We start from the raw sequence: 14609 nt of genomic DNA on the forward strand, positions 1-14609 counted from the left end.
GTGGCAGATGTTAATGTGGTGAACCGGGTTGGTTTTCCCACTCCTACACATGAAGCCAGCTGGGTGATCTTGGGCTAGTCACAGCTCTCTTAGAGCTCTCTCAGCCCCACCTACCTCACAGGGTGTCTGTTGTGAAGAGGGGAAGGGGAAGTGATTGTAAGCTGTTTTGATTCTTCCTTAAGTGGTAGAGAACGACAGCATATAAAAACCAACTCTTCTTCTTCATCATCCCTGTCCTCACCTTAGATTTGCATGCCTGGCAACCAGGCACCTTAGATCAAGGAACTGAAGGTGGCCAATTTTCACAGGCCTGGGAACAAGCAAACCTACAGAGCTGAGCCACCACCTTGGCTGCTGCATACAGAAGCAGGTATCCGTTCACCTGATAACATCCTTTGCACCTCCCTTCTGGGCTGCAGATGTGATCTAAGAACTGGATTCCACGTTCCAGTTTGCACCAAGGCACCATGAGCCAAGCTCTTCTAGCACACAGCCCGAAGTGTCAAATTCAGCGCAAGGTGCCTTAAGGTCAGGCCGGTGACATTAGCTCAGCGTTTCCTCACCCATTGCGGGCTGCAACCAGCTTCTCCTGCCAGCATTTAATTTGGCAGACCTTATATTTGCATATGTACATGCTCTCTCCTCCCTCCCTGGCGTGTACTTATATCTCCCTATTCATAATGTAGTGGCTTCCACCTGACTTTCCCTTAAAGGGTAAAGAAGGACTTTCACATCCTTCCCAGGAGGAAAGCTGCCACCTGCCAAAACACCTTATGCAACAGCGTCAGCTCAACCAATTTGTTCCCTTGCTTATTAATCTTCTCAGCCAGTCTATCTTTACCATCTTTTTTTTTTTTTGGTTAAACTTTGATACATTAGTGCTGGGCCCGTAACCCGTTAAAAGCTTAGCAGTGTTTATTTCTGTCAAGGAAAGGGCGCTATCGGGTGCACATTCCCATCCAGATGTATGAAACAGCCTGTGCACTAGAGTGGATAAAAGGGATATCTCGTGGGATGCATTTTATCCAAGCCTAGATATAATAGCTAAGTGCCCTGTTGAGAAACACCAGAGAGAATTTATTTCTTAGAAATATTTACAGCATTTGTCATCTGTAAGTGCTAGTATAGTCTTACGTACAGGAAATAACAAACCAGGAAGGTGTGGTGTGTGTGTTACTGGAAAGGTCTTTCATTGTCCTTTCCAACAGAAAGATGTGTGTGTGGGGGGTGGGGGGGGGGGAAACCAGCCTGGCTGCTTTTGTTACTTTAACAGAAGCTTATTATGCAGGTAAGGCATTTCTGGGCACAGAGTTGAATGTTATCGGCTGCTTATTTATTGCAGTTTAAGCTGTGGGGAGGGAAGGCTGCATGGCATAGCTCAATTTCAGAAGCGAAGCAGGCTCAGTAATTGGAGGGGAGATGCCAGGGAAAACTGCAGAGGAAGGCAATGGCAAACCACCTCTGAACCGCCTCTTGCCTTGAAAACCCGCCACTGGAGTCACCAAAATTTGTCTGCAATTTGGCGGTGCATATGTATGTATGGAAGACTAGTTTTTATATGCCGACTTTCTCTACCACTTAAGGAAGAATCAAATCAGCTTACAATCACCTTCCCTTCTCCTCCTCACAACAGACACCCTGTGAGGTAGGTGAGGCTGGAGAGTTCTAAGAGCTGTGACTAGCTCAAGGTCACCCAGCTGGCTTCATGTGTAGGAGTGGGGAAACCAACCCAGTTCACCAGATTAGCATCCACCACTTATGTGGAGGAGTCGGGAAATCAAACTCGGTTCTCCAGATTAGAGTCCACCACTCCAAACCACCGCTCTTAACCACACCATGCTGGCTAGGTTAGTTGTGAAGTCTGAATATGAAGTCTGAATACGGATGATCTAACAGATTAGCAGTGCAATCCTAAATAGATTGCACTGCTAACCTGTTAGACCATCCGTATTAGCAGTTGTGCGTGCAGAGTTGTGCATGTATACAGCAAGCGCCGATGTATGGTGACCCCAGAGGGTTTTCATGGCAAGAAACAAACAGAGGTGGGTTGCTGTTGCCATTGCCCGCCTCTGCGTAGCAACCCTGGACTTCCTTGGTGGTCTCCCATCCAAGTCCTAACCAGAACTGACCCTGCTTAACTTCCAAGATCTAATGAGATCAGGCTGGCCTGGGCAATCCAGGGCAGGGCAAACCGTTACACTCTTTGAAGTCTGTTGACTTCAAGAAGGGTGTAACTGTTTATGATTGCACCATAGGGCTTGTTGAGTGACACCAGACCAAGATTTCAAACCATGGTTTGTTAAGTGCTGTTGAATTAGCTGTGGTTACTGAACAGCGCTGGCCATATATGAAGAGACTAGTGGAAGGCAAGAGTCAGGAAACAGACAATCTGGAATTTGTTCTTTTCAGCTGCAGACTAACCAAAATTTGTCTCGCAAAACCACAGTTTAATGAAAACATGGTTTATTTGCGATATCAAAATGTCTGGAAGAAGAGTTTTCACTTAGCTTTACCCCACCTTGCTAGTTTTACAGATACAGGAAAATAATTATTAAAAGTCCATTCAGTCCGGCACTTGAAGCCTCAAATGAAAAATGTCCATCAAACTGTTTGAGTAGGTTAGCTGAATTCCACTGGAAAAAAAGAGAAAATCCCACCTGCTGTTCTTCCGTCCTTGAGTTGCACCTTGTCTGATGCTGCGGTCCTCAAATGCCTTAGTCAAAACCTGACTTTAGTTTGGCTATTCAAAGTATGTGGAGACAGATGGCGATAAATTCTAATCTTCACATCATTTTTGGGGGGGAATCATTGCAAGGAACTCAAGGAGATTACTGAGGACTCCATAGCCGGAGAATAGCAGCTGAAGGTCACAGCACTCAAAACCACTTACTTTCGAGGATAAATGGAAGTGAACAGGATCCCTCTGAGAGTGGCAGACCAATTACCTAATAAACTGCGCATGCTTATAGATGCACGGACCCAATCCGTGCATGATGTTCCTTGCCCTGTAAGCATTTCTTCATTCAATCCAATAAAGGGACCCAAAATGAAAACACAAAAAGGGCATAATAAATGAGGATCATGACTCTCCAATTAAACATGTCTGCATGTACAAGAATTCCTATGCACACTGGAATGCAAAAAAAAAAAAAACTCTAAATAGCATCTGAGGGAGAGGGGGTTAGAAATTTCCCATTATTTGAATGACACGTGGAATGGTTCGCTATCTGGCGCATACCGCTATTAAGCAATGCACCTCTTTGAGATAAATGTTTTATTGATTAGCAACAGTTGGTTAAGCTTCTGCTCTTTCCTAATGGGGAGCAGAGGCACATGATTGACAGCGTGAAGAAAAATGATTTCGGCCTGCCACTTATAACATTACAGGAAAGCAAAAAAACCCAAACCTACCCGGGAATCCGATGCGACCAAGTGAAATAATAACAGGGCCTGCTTGAATGCTCAGGAGCCTTCCTGCTGAGTCATTACTCAGCCAAGCGAGCCTCCTTGGAGTCAGAACAATTCCTTCCCGAGAAACAGGTTTGAGTCCAGTCATTACAATGACCGTTTCAGGCGGGTAGCTGTGTTGGCCTGCAGTCGAAGAGCAGGATTCAAGTTCGGTGGCGCCTTAAAGACCAACGAGAATTCCAGGGTGTGGGCTTTTGAGAGTCCAACAAAATTTCCAGGGTGTGGGCTTTCGAGAGTCGCAATATCTGACAAAGGGAGCTTTGACTCTCAAAGATTTATACCCTGCAAACCTTGTTGGGCTTTAAGGTGCCACTGGACTCAACTCTTATGTATTATAACAAGGGTCACTCCTTAAAGACCAACGAGATTTCCAGGGTGTGGGCTTTCGAGAGTCCCACAAGATTTCCAGGGTGTGGGCTTTCGAGAGTCGCGATATCTGACAAAGGGAGCTTTGACTCTCAAAAGTTTATACCTTGGAAACCTTGTTGGGCTTTAAGGTGCCACTGGACTCAACTCTTATGTATTATAACAAGGGTCACTCCTTAAAGACCAACGAGATTTCCAGGGTGTGGGCTTTCGAGAGTCCCACAAGATTTCCAGGGTGTGGTTTTCGAGAGTCGCAATATCTGACAAAGGGAGCTTTGACTCTCAAAGGTTTATACCCTGGAAACCTTTGGGCTTTAAGGTGCCTCTGGACTCAAATCTTACTTATTATAACAAGGGTCACTCCTTAAAGACCAACAAGATTTCCAGGGTGTGGGCTTTCGAGAGTTCAACATTTCCAGGGTATGGCTTTCGAGAGTCGCAATATCTTACAAAGGGAGCGTTGACTCTCAAAGGTTTATACCCTGGAAGCCATGTTGGTCTTTAAGGTGCCACTGGACTCAAATCTTACTTATTATAACAAGGGTCACTCCTTGGGCCTCCTTCCAACACTTAAAAGGCACATATTAAATAAATGCCTGATTAAAACGCACGCACACACAGCCCTCTTGACTCATGTCACAGAGGGAAAGAATCAATGCAGGATTCCAGAAACTAAGGAAACCCATTGGCATTACATTAAAAAAAAGAAGACAGACAGATCACCCAGCCCAGTGGCTTTTACTTCTTTAAATCCCAACCCACTGCTATTAGCTGGTAATCCGTCTTCCTCGCTCGCTCATAGCTAGCCAAGCCCTGCTCCAAAACGACAGTCTGTTTCCAAGGCTGATCTAGTTAGTGCTCCCGTGTGCTATTTAAACAAAGCATAATCTTTACTCAATCTGACTATATATGGAATTGCCTGCCTGACTGAAAAGCTTGGGATGCTGGACGGATGGGTGGGCGGTGGGGTGGAGAAGGGAGTGATGCGGAGGCCCTTCTTTACGTCTGTAACTAAAATAGGCTTTTGGTAGCAAAGCTCAAATATCCAGTGTGAGCCACCATCTCGCGGGGCGGGACGCCGCTTTTAAACTGCACGGTCCCCTGCTGCAGATTAGCGCGGGAGCCATCTGGGTTCGATCGGCCGCCTCCGTCCGAGTCTGCACTTGCATTATCCCCGGCTGCTTTACCAAGGTCAGGGATTTGCAAGCTAATTGTCCTGACGTTGTACACTCTGAGCAGAATCTCCACAGTGTTAATTTCCGTAAAGTCATGCTCTTCCAAAGCCAGGCAGGTCCGCTGAACTTGTTCGATGCAAGGAGAAAAGGAACAGATGCGTCCCCCTTAAAAGAGAGAGAGAGAGAGAGAATGAATGAAAATCTGGCAACCTCAATAATCCCATCCAAACTCAGTTCCCTATCAATGAAAAGATTTTTATTCTCCCAAGCTGTCGACCCCCTCCACGCCCCCCCTTCATCAGTTGCCTTGTCTGAGTTCGATTCTTATTTGTCGGCTTCTTCTGTTTTATAGCTGTTGCCTTTATGATAAGACACACAAATTTTATTGATGGATTCATGGCTGGTTTCATTGACCGACGTCTCAGGAATGTGTATACTAAGAGTGCGGGATGGGAGGTTTATTTTAATAAAAGCCTAGGCTGCAGCTCACTTCCACGAGTCAGCTTTGCTGCAGTCAATGGGGAGACTACTTGAAAAGTAAATTATAATGAGCAATGAAGTTTTAATGTCTGGTTTATACAAAGGGGGTTGGGGGAGACCAATCTGGCACATGATCTATTTACAAGATTTTTTAAAACCACCTTTCATCTACTGTTTCCAAAGCACTATACCATGAAATTATATAAAGCATCATAAAAAAATCACACACACTAAAAATACTCCAAATAAAAACAAGACTATAAACATACTAAAGGGGTAATTTCCCAAAGCTTGACAAAACAGAACTGTCTTTATCTGATTCAAACATACCACTAAGAGAGAGATTACAGAAGGGGCAGCGGTTCTCCATTATTTCAAAAATGAAAATAGGAAATTTAGCATTTCTTTACCAGCTCTTTTTTATTCATGCACTTGCCACTACACACATTGAATATTTATTTTATTATTTTCTTAGAACATTTCTATACTGCCTTTCTACTCAAACAAGTTCCCCAAGGCAGTGGACATCAGAACATTAAAACACCAAAAGAGCATTTAAAATAGTATATAAAATAATTCAATAAAAACATATAAATACACAAACACATATAACACCAAAACCAGGGAGGAGGTCCAATAAGAGTTTCTGGGGGTATGCTATACAAAGCAAAAGTCTTCACCCACTGGAAGAAAACCACAATAAAGAGAGACAGAGGAATCTCAGTGGGGAGTAAGTTACAAAGTTTTGGTGCCATGACCAAGAAGGCCCTTCTTCGGGCTATCCTCCCCCCTAGCTAGCTTCAGATGGCAGCGGCACCTGAAGCAGGGCCTCCAAAGATGACAGGAGTGAACAGGTATGCGGTCCTTAAAATATGCTGGTCACAAAGAAGTGTACAGAAGTGTCAATACCAGCACCTTGAATTGAGCCTTGAAGCAAACTGTGATCCAGTGTAGCTGGAACAAGAAATAGAGAGCCAGCGTGTTGTAGTGGTTAAGAAAGGTGGTTTGGAGTGGTGGAGTCTGATCTGGAGAACCGGGTTTGATTCCCCACTCCTCCACATGAGCGGTGGAGGCTAATCTGGTGAATTGGATTTGTTTCCCCTCTCCTACACATGATGCCAGCTGGGAGACTTTGGGCTAGTCACACTCTCTCAGCCCCACGTACCTCACAGGGTGTCGGTTGTGGGGAGAGGAAGGTAAGATGATCGTAAGCCGGTATGATTCTCCCTTAAGTGGCAGAGAAAGTCGGCATATAAAAACCAACTCTTCTTCTTTCTTCTTCTTCTTCTTGGATGGGATGGTTTGTGCCTGTGCGCCATCACTGTCTGCTCCCAGTAAATACCCCACTTAATTCCTTCGTGTAGAAGTCAAAGGAAGGATTGACTCAATAAAGGAAGACACATCCCTCAATTTGCAAGATCTGAGCAAGGCTGTCAAAGATAGGACATTTTGGAGGACTTTCATTCATAGGGTCGCCATGAGTCGGAAGCGACTTGACGGCACTTAACACACACATAGAAGTCAATGCCTCATGAATAGGTACTAACTTTCCCACAATCCCGTTCACCGTATTTCTGGGCAAACCCAGCTCTTAATACTAGATTTGTGCAAACCGTGACTAATAATTTTAGCGATATATTTTCATGTCCACCTTTCTGGCTGTGGAAATCATCTTGGGCCAAAGGAAAACACGAGAGTTGTCTTTGTGCAGGACCCAGGAATCTTCTTTCTTCCAGCCAGCTGCCCACAGCCGGTCCCCTCTAGTAGCTCTCTCCATTTTTAAAACAAAATTTGAAACAATTTTTTGTGTGCATGTTTGCACAGCTCTAGCTATTTTATCAGATGGAAGCCTCACAGATGACTTTTCTTCATGTCTGAGACTTTTTTGTCTTTATTATCAAACCCCAACAAAAGCCCACAATCCCAAGAGAAGGAAGCACATATTTAGAAGAAATCTAAAAATATTGTTTCTTGGGCAACAAGGACATAATGGATACGTGGCACAGGGTTGACATGCCTCATGGACTGTAGAGATATTACAGAGAGCTTCCGCTGCTGGTTAATTTTTATACAGTACACCATGTAAAGAGAGCCAGCGTGGTGTGGTGGTTAAGGTCCCCGCTCACGCCATGGAAGCTTGCTGGGTGACCTTGGGCTAGCCACACACTCTCAGCCCTGACCCTAGCTAGTATTTGGATGGGAGACCTCCAAGGATAGAATCAAAGAGTTGGAAGGGGCCATATAGGCCATCTAGTCCAACCCGTTTCATGCAGGATCAGCCTAGAGCATCCCTGACAAGTGTTTGTCCAGCCTCTGCTTGAAGACTGTCAGTGAGGGAGAGCTCAACACCTCCTTAAGAAGCTGATTACATTGTTGAACAACTCTTACTGTAAAAATTTCCCCCCTAATATCCAGTCGGTACCTTTCCGCCTGTAATTTAAACCCATTATTGCAAGTCCTATCCTCTGCTGCCAAGAGGAACAGCTCTCTGCCTTCCTCTAAGTGACAGCCCTTCAAATACTCAAAGAGAGCAATCATGTCCCCCCTCAACCTCTTCTTCTCCAGGTTGAACATTTCTAAATCCCTCAGCCTTTCCTCATAGGGCTTGGTCTCCAGGCCCCTGTGATCATCCTCGTCGCTCTCCTCTGCACCCGCTCAATTCTGTCCACATCCTTTTTGAAGTCAGGCCTCCAGATCTGCACACAATACTCTAGTTGCAGCCTAGAGGAATACCAGGGGCATGACGCAGAGGCAGGCAATGGCAAACCACCTCTGAACGTCTCTTGCCTTGAAAACCATACAGGGTCGTCGTCAGTCAGCTGTGACTTGACGGCAAAAACACACACAAAAAAACCATTTAAGAGGCCGTGGATCCATCATTCTCACACTGGGTCCACAAACACAAACTGACTCAGTGTATTCACACGTCCCTTCTCGCCAGCATTAAGTCAGATTAGCGCATGATCCGGGCACAGGGCTGTGCTTGCATCTCCTTCCTCATGTATAAAATCCCATTCAGAAACTACCCCCCCCATTACCAGCAATGCACAAATGCAGGCCTCCAGGTTAATCAGAGGTCATTTATCCTCCCCACAAAGTGGGATTCCACACCAACATTTAACCCAGGCTTTTCTTTAGTGTAATTTTATCGCACCTTTCCTCCACATCCTCATCACAGATTTAAATGGGTTTAATGATCATTCAATTTTTTCCAAGGAATCCTGGGAACTGTAGTTTGGATGAAGGGTCTAGAGCTCTCTAGCAGATAATTCTAAGCACCTTGGCAAAACTACAGCTCCCAGGATTCTCAGAGAGGTGCAATTTAAATCAAAATGTGGAAGGTAACCATGCGCTGGATCTTTACCATGTCCCAAAAAACCTTGCTGGGTTGCAGTTTGGACTCAAGTTTCGACGTTTCAGCTTGCCTGCATTAAACATACAGACGAAAGGAAGAACTGGCAGTATTTATTTAAAAGGGATGGTATGTGTACACAGAATAATCTTCAGCCCGTAGATGGAGAGCTCTGAAGACTTTCTCCTTTGAGCCAAGTAGGCTCACGTCTCCTGAACATATCAACTTGACAGGAGAGACAAGAAAGGAAAATCCCTCCAGGGGAACTGATTAGTCTAACTAAACCATTCCATGGTGCACAGACACTAAAAATCTCTGAGCTGAGAAAGTTTAAACTCTTCCCGTCTACACTGCTGAAAAAAACGGTTCACGGTCTTTGAAAAGGGCCACCCAGCATCTCAGGGGGTGTCCCGTCTCTCCAGTGTCACCTCTCCTGCTGGTAACGGAACGAAGGGGTCCGATGCGCTCCAAAAAAAACCACCCAGCCACAACAAGAATTAACAAAAAGGACGCAGGATGACTGCTAGAAATCCAGGGATCATGTGCTCAAGCTCCCCTACAAGGATGGCTGCCAGGCCTAAAACTGGCTTTGAGGGAATGGAGGAGGGGCATGAAGAGGACAGTTGCTGTGATGTTAGTTATCCGGAGGGGACCAAAACATTTTTGCTGATCTGCTACACATTTTTTTTTTGCCTCTCTCTCCGGTTGTTGCTGAGGCTACCAAAGTCTCTTATGTAAGCAGCTGATAAGGAGGTAACCTGCCTGCTGAAAACGGAAAGCAACGGGGACAAAAGAGAGGCAGGTTTCATGCCAAATTCTATTAAGACAAGTGATTTTCTCTTTTCTTTTTTTAAAAGAAAAGTCTCCGTAACCAAGAAAAGAGAAGTGTCACACTGGGAACCATTCCACAAGTTGGACAGAATGCAGTGGTAGACTTCTGGAGTGTATGTTAAAAAAAGCCCTCAACTGGATGGGCTGCAAAAGAATAAGCTGTTCAACACATTGTATTTTACTGTCCATGTGCGTGCTCGTACACGCATGTACATGCAAGGTACATCCATACCTCCAACTACCAGAAATTAAATTTCTAGGCACTTGCGCTAGTATAATTTGAAAAAGGTGTCTTCCAAATATCCTTCAAATCTATCTCTCTCTCTTATATGGAAGCTAAGCAGGGTTGGTAGAAGAAGAAGAAGAGTTGGTTTTTATATGTCGACTTTCTCTACCACTTAAGGGAGACTCAAACCGGCTAACGATCGCCTTCCCTTCCCCTCCCCACAACAGACACCCTGTGAGGTAGGTGGGGCTGAGAGAGCTCTATCAGAGCTGTGACTTGCCCAAGGTCACCCAGCTGGCTTCATGTGTAGGAGTGGGGAAACCAACCCAGTTCCCCAGATCAGCGTCCACCGCTCATGTGGAGGAGTGGGGAATTAAACCCGGTTCTCCAGATCAAACTCCACTGCTCCAAACCACTGCTCTTAACCACTGTACCATGCTGGTACTTGAATGGGGGACCACCAAGGAAGACTCTGCAGAGAAACGCAGCGGCCAACCACCCCTGCTCATCTCTTGACTTGAAGACCCCTTACTGGGGTCCCCATAAGTTGGTTGCGACTTGATGGCCCATGGTTACACGTATACATACACAGATGCCAGAAAACAAGTTAAATAGGGGCCCCTAGAGCATACCTGCGCAGACACACTCAAAACTACAGTCCCCAAATAATTAATCCCATGTCTGCTCATCCTGTTGCACATGGTTTTCCAGGCAAGATCCTTCGCCCAGTAAGAAAATAAAAATCACAGCGGCCTCACCCGATCAATTTTTATCAAGCACCTTTGGAACCAAAGATGTCTTTTTCTGCAAGCATGTTTTTTAAAAAAGAGGCCAGCAATCTGTCACCTGCAACCATTGCTCAGATACTCTGCGTGAAGCCGCTGTTTAAAATCTGAACATCCGGGGAGGGGGGGAGGGGAGAGAGGGGAGGAGAGAGAGAGGGGGGGCTATGTATTGCACAGCAGTCACCAGAATCACAGAACATCTGGGACAGAGATTTCTTCCCAACCTCAATCTGCTTGCGTTTCTGCCGTGCCAAGTACGTTTTTTAAAAACAGCACAGAAGGAGAATCTGGAGGACAACCTAATTAGTAAATCACGGCTAACACAAAATATATTCCAGAACTTTGCCACCGATGGAAGGCCTTTTTTTTTAAGCCCGAGGCTGTTAAACAAAATGGAGACGTTTTAATTCTATGTTCAGGGGGAGACGCTGTGAAACGTCCCCATACAATAATTGCTTTGTGTTCAGAGAGGGAGACGCGGAGAGCGGCATGCTATTGTTTGCGGTCGGCCTTTGGAGAGTCTTTGTTTGGCAGTCTTTTATACCGGAATGTTATAAAAGGATGGAAGTGTTGCGCTGACAGTAAACTGGAGAAACCTCATTGGGGGTTATAATGCCATAGACTCCACCCACCAAAGCAGCCATTTTCTCCGGATCTGTGTAGGGGGAACCCCTGGTTTAGTAACAGGGGAAGGTGAGCTCCTTCAAGAGGAATCAAATCTCTAACTACCTCCTCCTCCTGGTTTTAAAAAGAGATGCATGAAGCCTGGCTTGCCCAGAGCAGTGCATTAAGTGGCAGAGAAGACAGTGTCACTTGGGGCAGGGCTGTGGCTCAGTGATAGAGCATCCGCTTGGCAGGCAGAAGGTCCCAGTTTCAATCCCCAGCATCTCCAGTGAAAGGGACTAGGCAGGTAGGTGATGTGAAAGGCCTCCGCCTGAGACCCTGGAGAGCCGCTGCTGGTCATAGTAGACAATAGTTTGATGGTCCAAGGGTCTGATTCAGTATAAGGCAGCTTCATGTGTTCACTTCAGACTCCTGGTAGAGAATCAGAGATGGATCACACTGCAGAACGCTCCCCAATGGTTAAAGCTCCATGCAAACAGAAAGCACCTCAGCAAACACGGGTATGTGTGTGTGTTTAGGGGGTGGTAGTTTAGTATTCAGTTTGCAAGATCTGAGCAAGGCTGTCAAAGATAGGACATTTTGGAGGACTTTCATTCATAGGGTCGCCATGAGTCGGAAGCGACTTGACGGCACTTAACACACACACACACAGTTAAGTATTTGTGCTAGTTTAGTACTTGCATAACAATTTTTTTCTTAAATATGCAAAGGAATATTCAAAACTGGAATCCCCATGACCTACACTCTGAAGTGGTACAGTCTGTTCTATCACCTTGTTCCTCTGAATGTGTGAACCGGGCCTGTGTGGCAAGCAGAGGGATGAATCTTCAAATTTTGCAGGGTAGAAGAAGAGTTGGTTTTTATATGTCGACTTTCTCTACCACTTAAGGGAGACTCAAACCGGCTTACGATCGCCTTCCCTTCCCCTCCCCACAACAGACACCCTGTGAGGTAGGTGAGGCTGAGAGAGCTCTATCAGAGCTGTGACTTCCCCAAGGTCACCCAGCTGCCTTCATGAGTAAGAGTGTGAAAACCAACCCAGTTCACCAGATTAGCCTCCGCTGCTCATGTGGAGGAGTGGGGAATTAAACCCAGTTCTCCAGATTCCACCGCTCCAAACCACCGCTCTTAACCACTACACCACACTGGGTCTCCAGCAGTAGGAATCTGAATCTTGGGCAATTTAAAAAAATGTTATCCTAAAACCCACCCATTATCACTTTACAGGAACCCAGCGGCTGTATTAAGCATAACAGATATCAGCTCCGTCCAATCACTTCTTTATTCGGCCGAATCCATAAAGGATACAGTCAGTCACAATTGCAAACAAGGTCGTGCATGTTTTCAAAGCGCACATTTATGTATTTACAAATACATTTCAAAAACACAAACATCTTTAGAACTAACTAAAACAACGTCACCACCTTGCGGCGTTTTATCCATTTCAAAGATTTATATCCCACCTTAGATTCAAGGCAGCGAAGAAAGCAACAAGAAGCCACAAGCACATTTAAAAAGATACAACCGTCCATTAACAAGATAAACATCATACACAAGATAAATAAAGCCAGATCAGTCGAAAGTTTACTCTCCGCTGAACGCCCTCTGAAAACCATTTTATGGGCCTTCCCAAATGCAACAAGGGAAGGAGCCCTCTGGACCAGCTCTGGTAACCCATTCCAGGGGACTGGGCTGCCACAGAAAATGCCCATGACCTGAATTATGCCAGAGGAATAATCCTAAGGGGGGCATCAGAAGAGTGAGGCTTTCTGACGAGTGCAGCTGGCGCATGGGAGCATGTGAAGAGTAGGTTGCAACCTCTTCCTCTGCTCTGCAAACAGTGATGTGTTTTTCTGGCTCAAGGGGAAGGGCCGTGGCTCAGTGGCAGAGCCTCTGCTTTGCATGCACAAAGTCCCAGGTTCAATACCTGGCATCTCCAGTTAAAAGGACCGGGCTACAGGTGGTGGGAAAGACCTCCGCCTGAGACTCAGGAGAGCCATTGGCAGTCTGAGTAGGTAATGCCGATGGGCAAAGGGTCTTATTCAATATAAAGCACACGAACACATGAAGCTGACTTATAATGAATCAGACCCTTGGTCCAGCAACGTCAGTATTGTCTACTCAGACCGGCAGCAGGTCTCAGGCAGGGGTTGTTGACATCAACAACCTGTCTAGTCCCTTTAACTGGAGATGCCAGGGATTGAATCAGGGACCTTCTGCATGCCGAGCAGATGCTCTACCCTTCCTCCAGTGCATGGGCTCAAGCCACTGTCAGCCGAGTGGAACGGTAGGTGGTTACTTAATACTGGCCTACCTTACAGGAGTGTTGTAAGGATAGCTCAGAAAGTTCTCTGTAAATGCTGAATATTCTTCTTGGGTTCCTGGAATGTACAATTTCCACAAAATGTTTTCCCCAAGAGAATCCTAGCACAGGAACAACCCCCCATTGAGAAAGAAGCAGCAACCCCCCCCCCGGCACCCCAGGTGGCTATTTCCAAGTGCTTTCCTTTAAAAAAAAAAAAAACCACAGCACACAGCAGCGCAATTTGTTTAATGAGAGCTGTGAGTTGCTCAGAGTTGATACAGTAATTATCCCAGATTAATCTTGCTCACACTGGGGAAGCCGAGTGAACGTTTTTTATCAGGGAAGCTGTCTCAAAAAATTAACGCACGCATGTATAATTCCATCGGAAATGGCTGAGGAGGAGGAGGAAGGGCTGAGAACAAAAGACGGGTTTGTAGAAACTCTCCTAGCCCCTCATCCACTCAAGGCGGGGGCAAAAGGGTTTGTCATAACCGAAGATGTCAGCTGTCCCTGCTCCATAGTAAGCGGTCATGAGGTAGTTTGGCTGGAAAGCCAAGATCCGCTGTAAGCGGCCAGCGGATCAAGAGTTTATTTGGGTCACAGCGCGACTCAGGTTGGAGGGATTTTTTAACCAGCGAAACATTGGGTGGGGGGGGAAGGTAAAGGGGAGCGAGAGAGAATAAAAACAAAGAACTTTTTTTGAGCAGGGGAATTGCGGCACAGTGAAACCTTTCAGGAGTCAAAAGAGAAAGGAAAAACAGGGCTACCCCAAGCAACGTGCCAGAAAACCAAAAAAGGGGAAAAGATGCCAGGTGACAGTTTTATTATCATGTAAAGCCCCCATGCAATTTGCTGTATAAACCAGTGTGGTGTAGGGGTTAAGAGCAGCGGACTCTAATCTGGAGAACCTGGTTTGACTCCCTCTTTACATGAGCGGCAGACTCTGATCTGGAGAACCGGGTTTGTTTCCCCACTCCTCATGAGCGGCGGAGGATAA

The 14609-nt window shown here is 45.8% G+C and overlaps 1 protein-coding gene across 1 annotated transcript in view; it reads right to left on the reverse strand.

The window, feature by feature from the left end:
* Window positions 1–4802: 4802 nt before the first annotated feature.
* TRMT61A (tRNA methyltransferase 61A) overlaps window positions 4803–14609 on the reverse strand; it is a 38532-nt gene continuing 28725 nt past the window's right edge. The window contains exon 3 of the mRNA XM_056851043.1: window positions 4803–5174. Within this exon, the coding sequence (XP_056707021.1) occupies window positions 4846–5174 (329 nt within the window). The 3' untranslated portion in view covers window positions 4803–4845. The remainder of the gene's footprint in view (window positions 5175–14609) is intronic.

This window comes from Euleptes europaea, chromosome 6, assembly GCF_029931775.1.
Source record: "Euleptes europaea isolate rEulEur1 chromosome 6, rEulEur1.hap1, whole genome shotgun sequence".
In the NCBI taxonomy this organism is placed as follows: Eukaryota; Metazoa; Chordata; class Lepidosauria; order Squamata; family Sphaerodactylidae; genus Euleptes; species Euleptes europaea.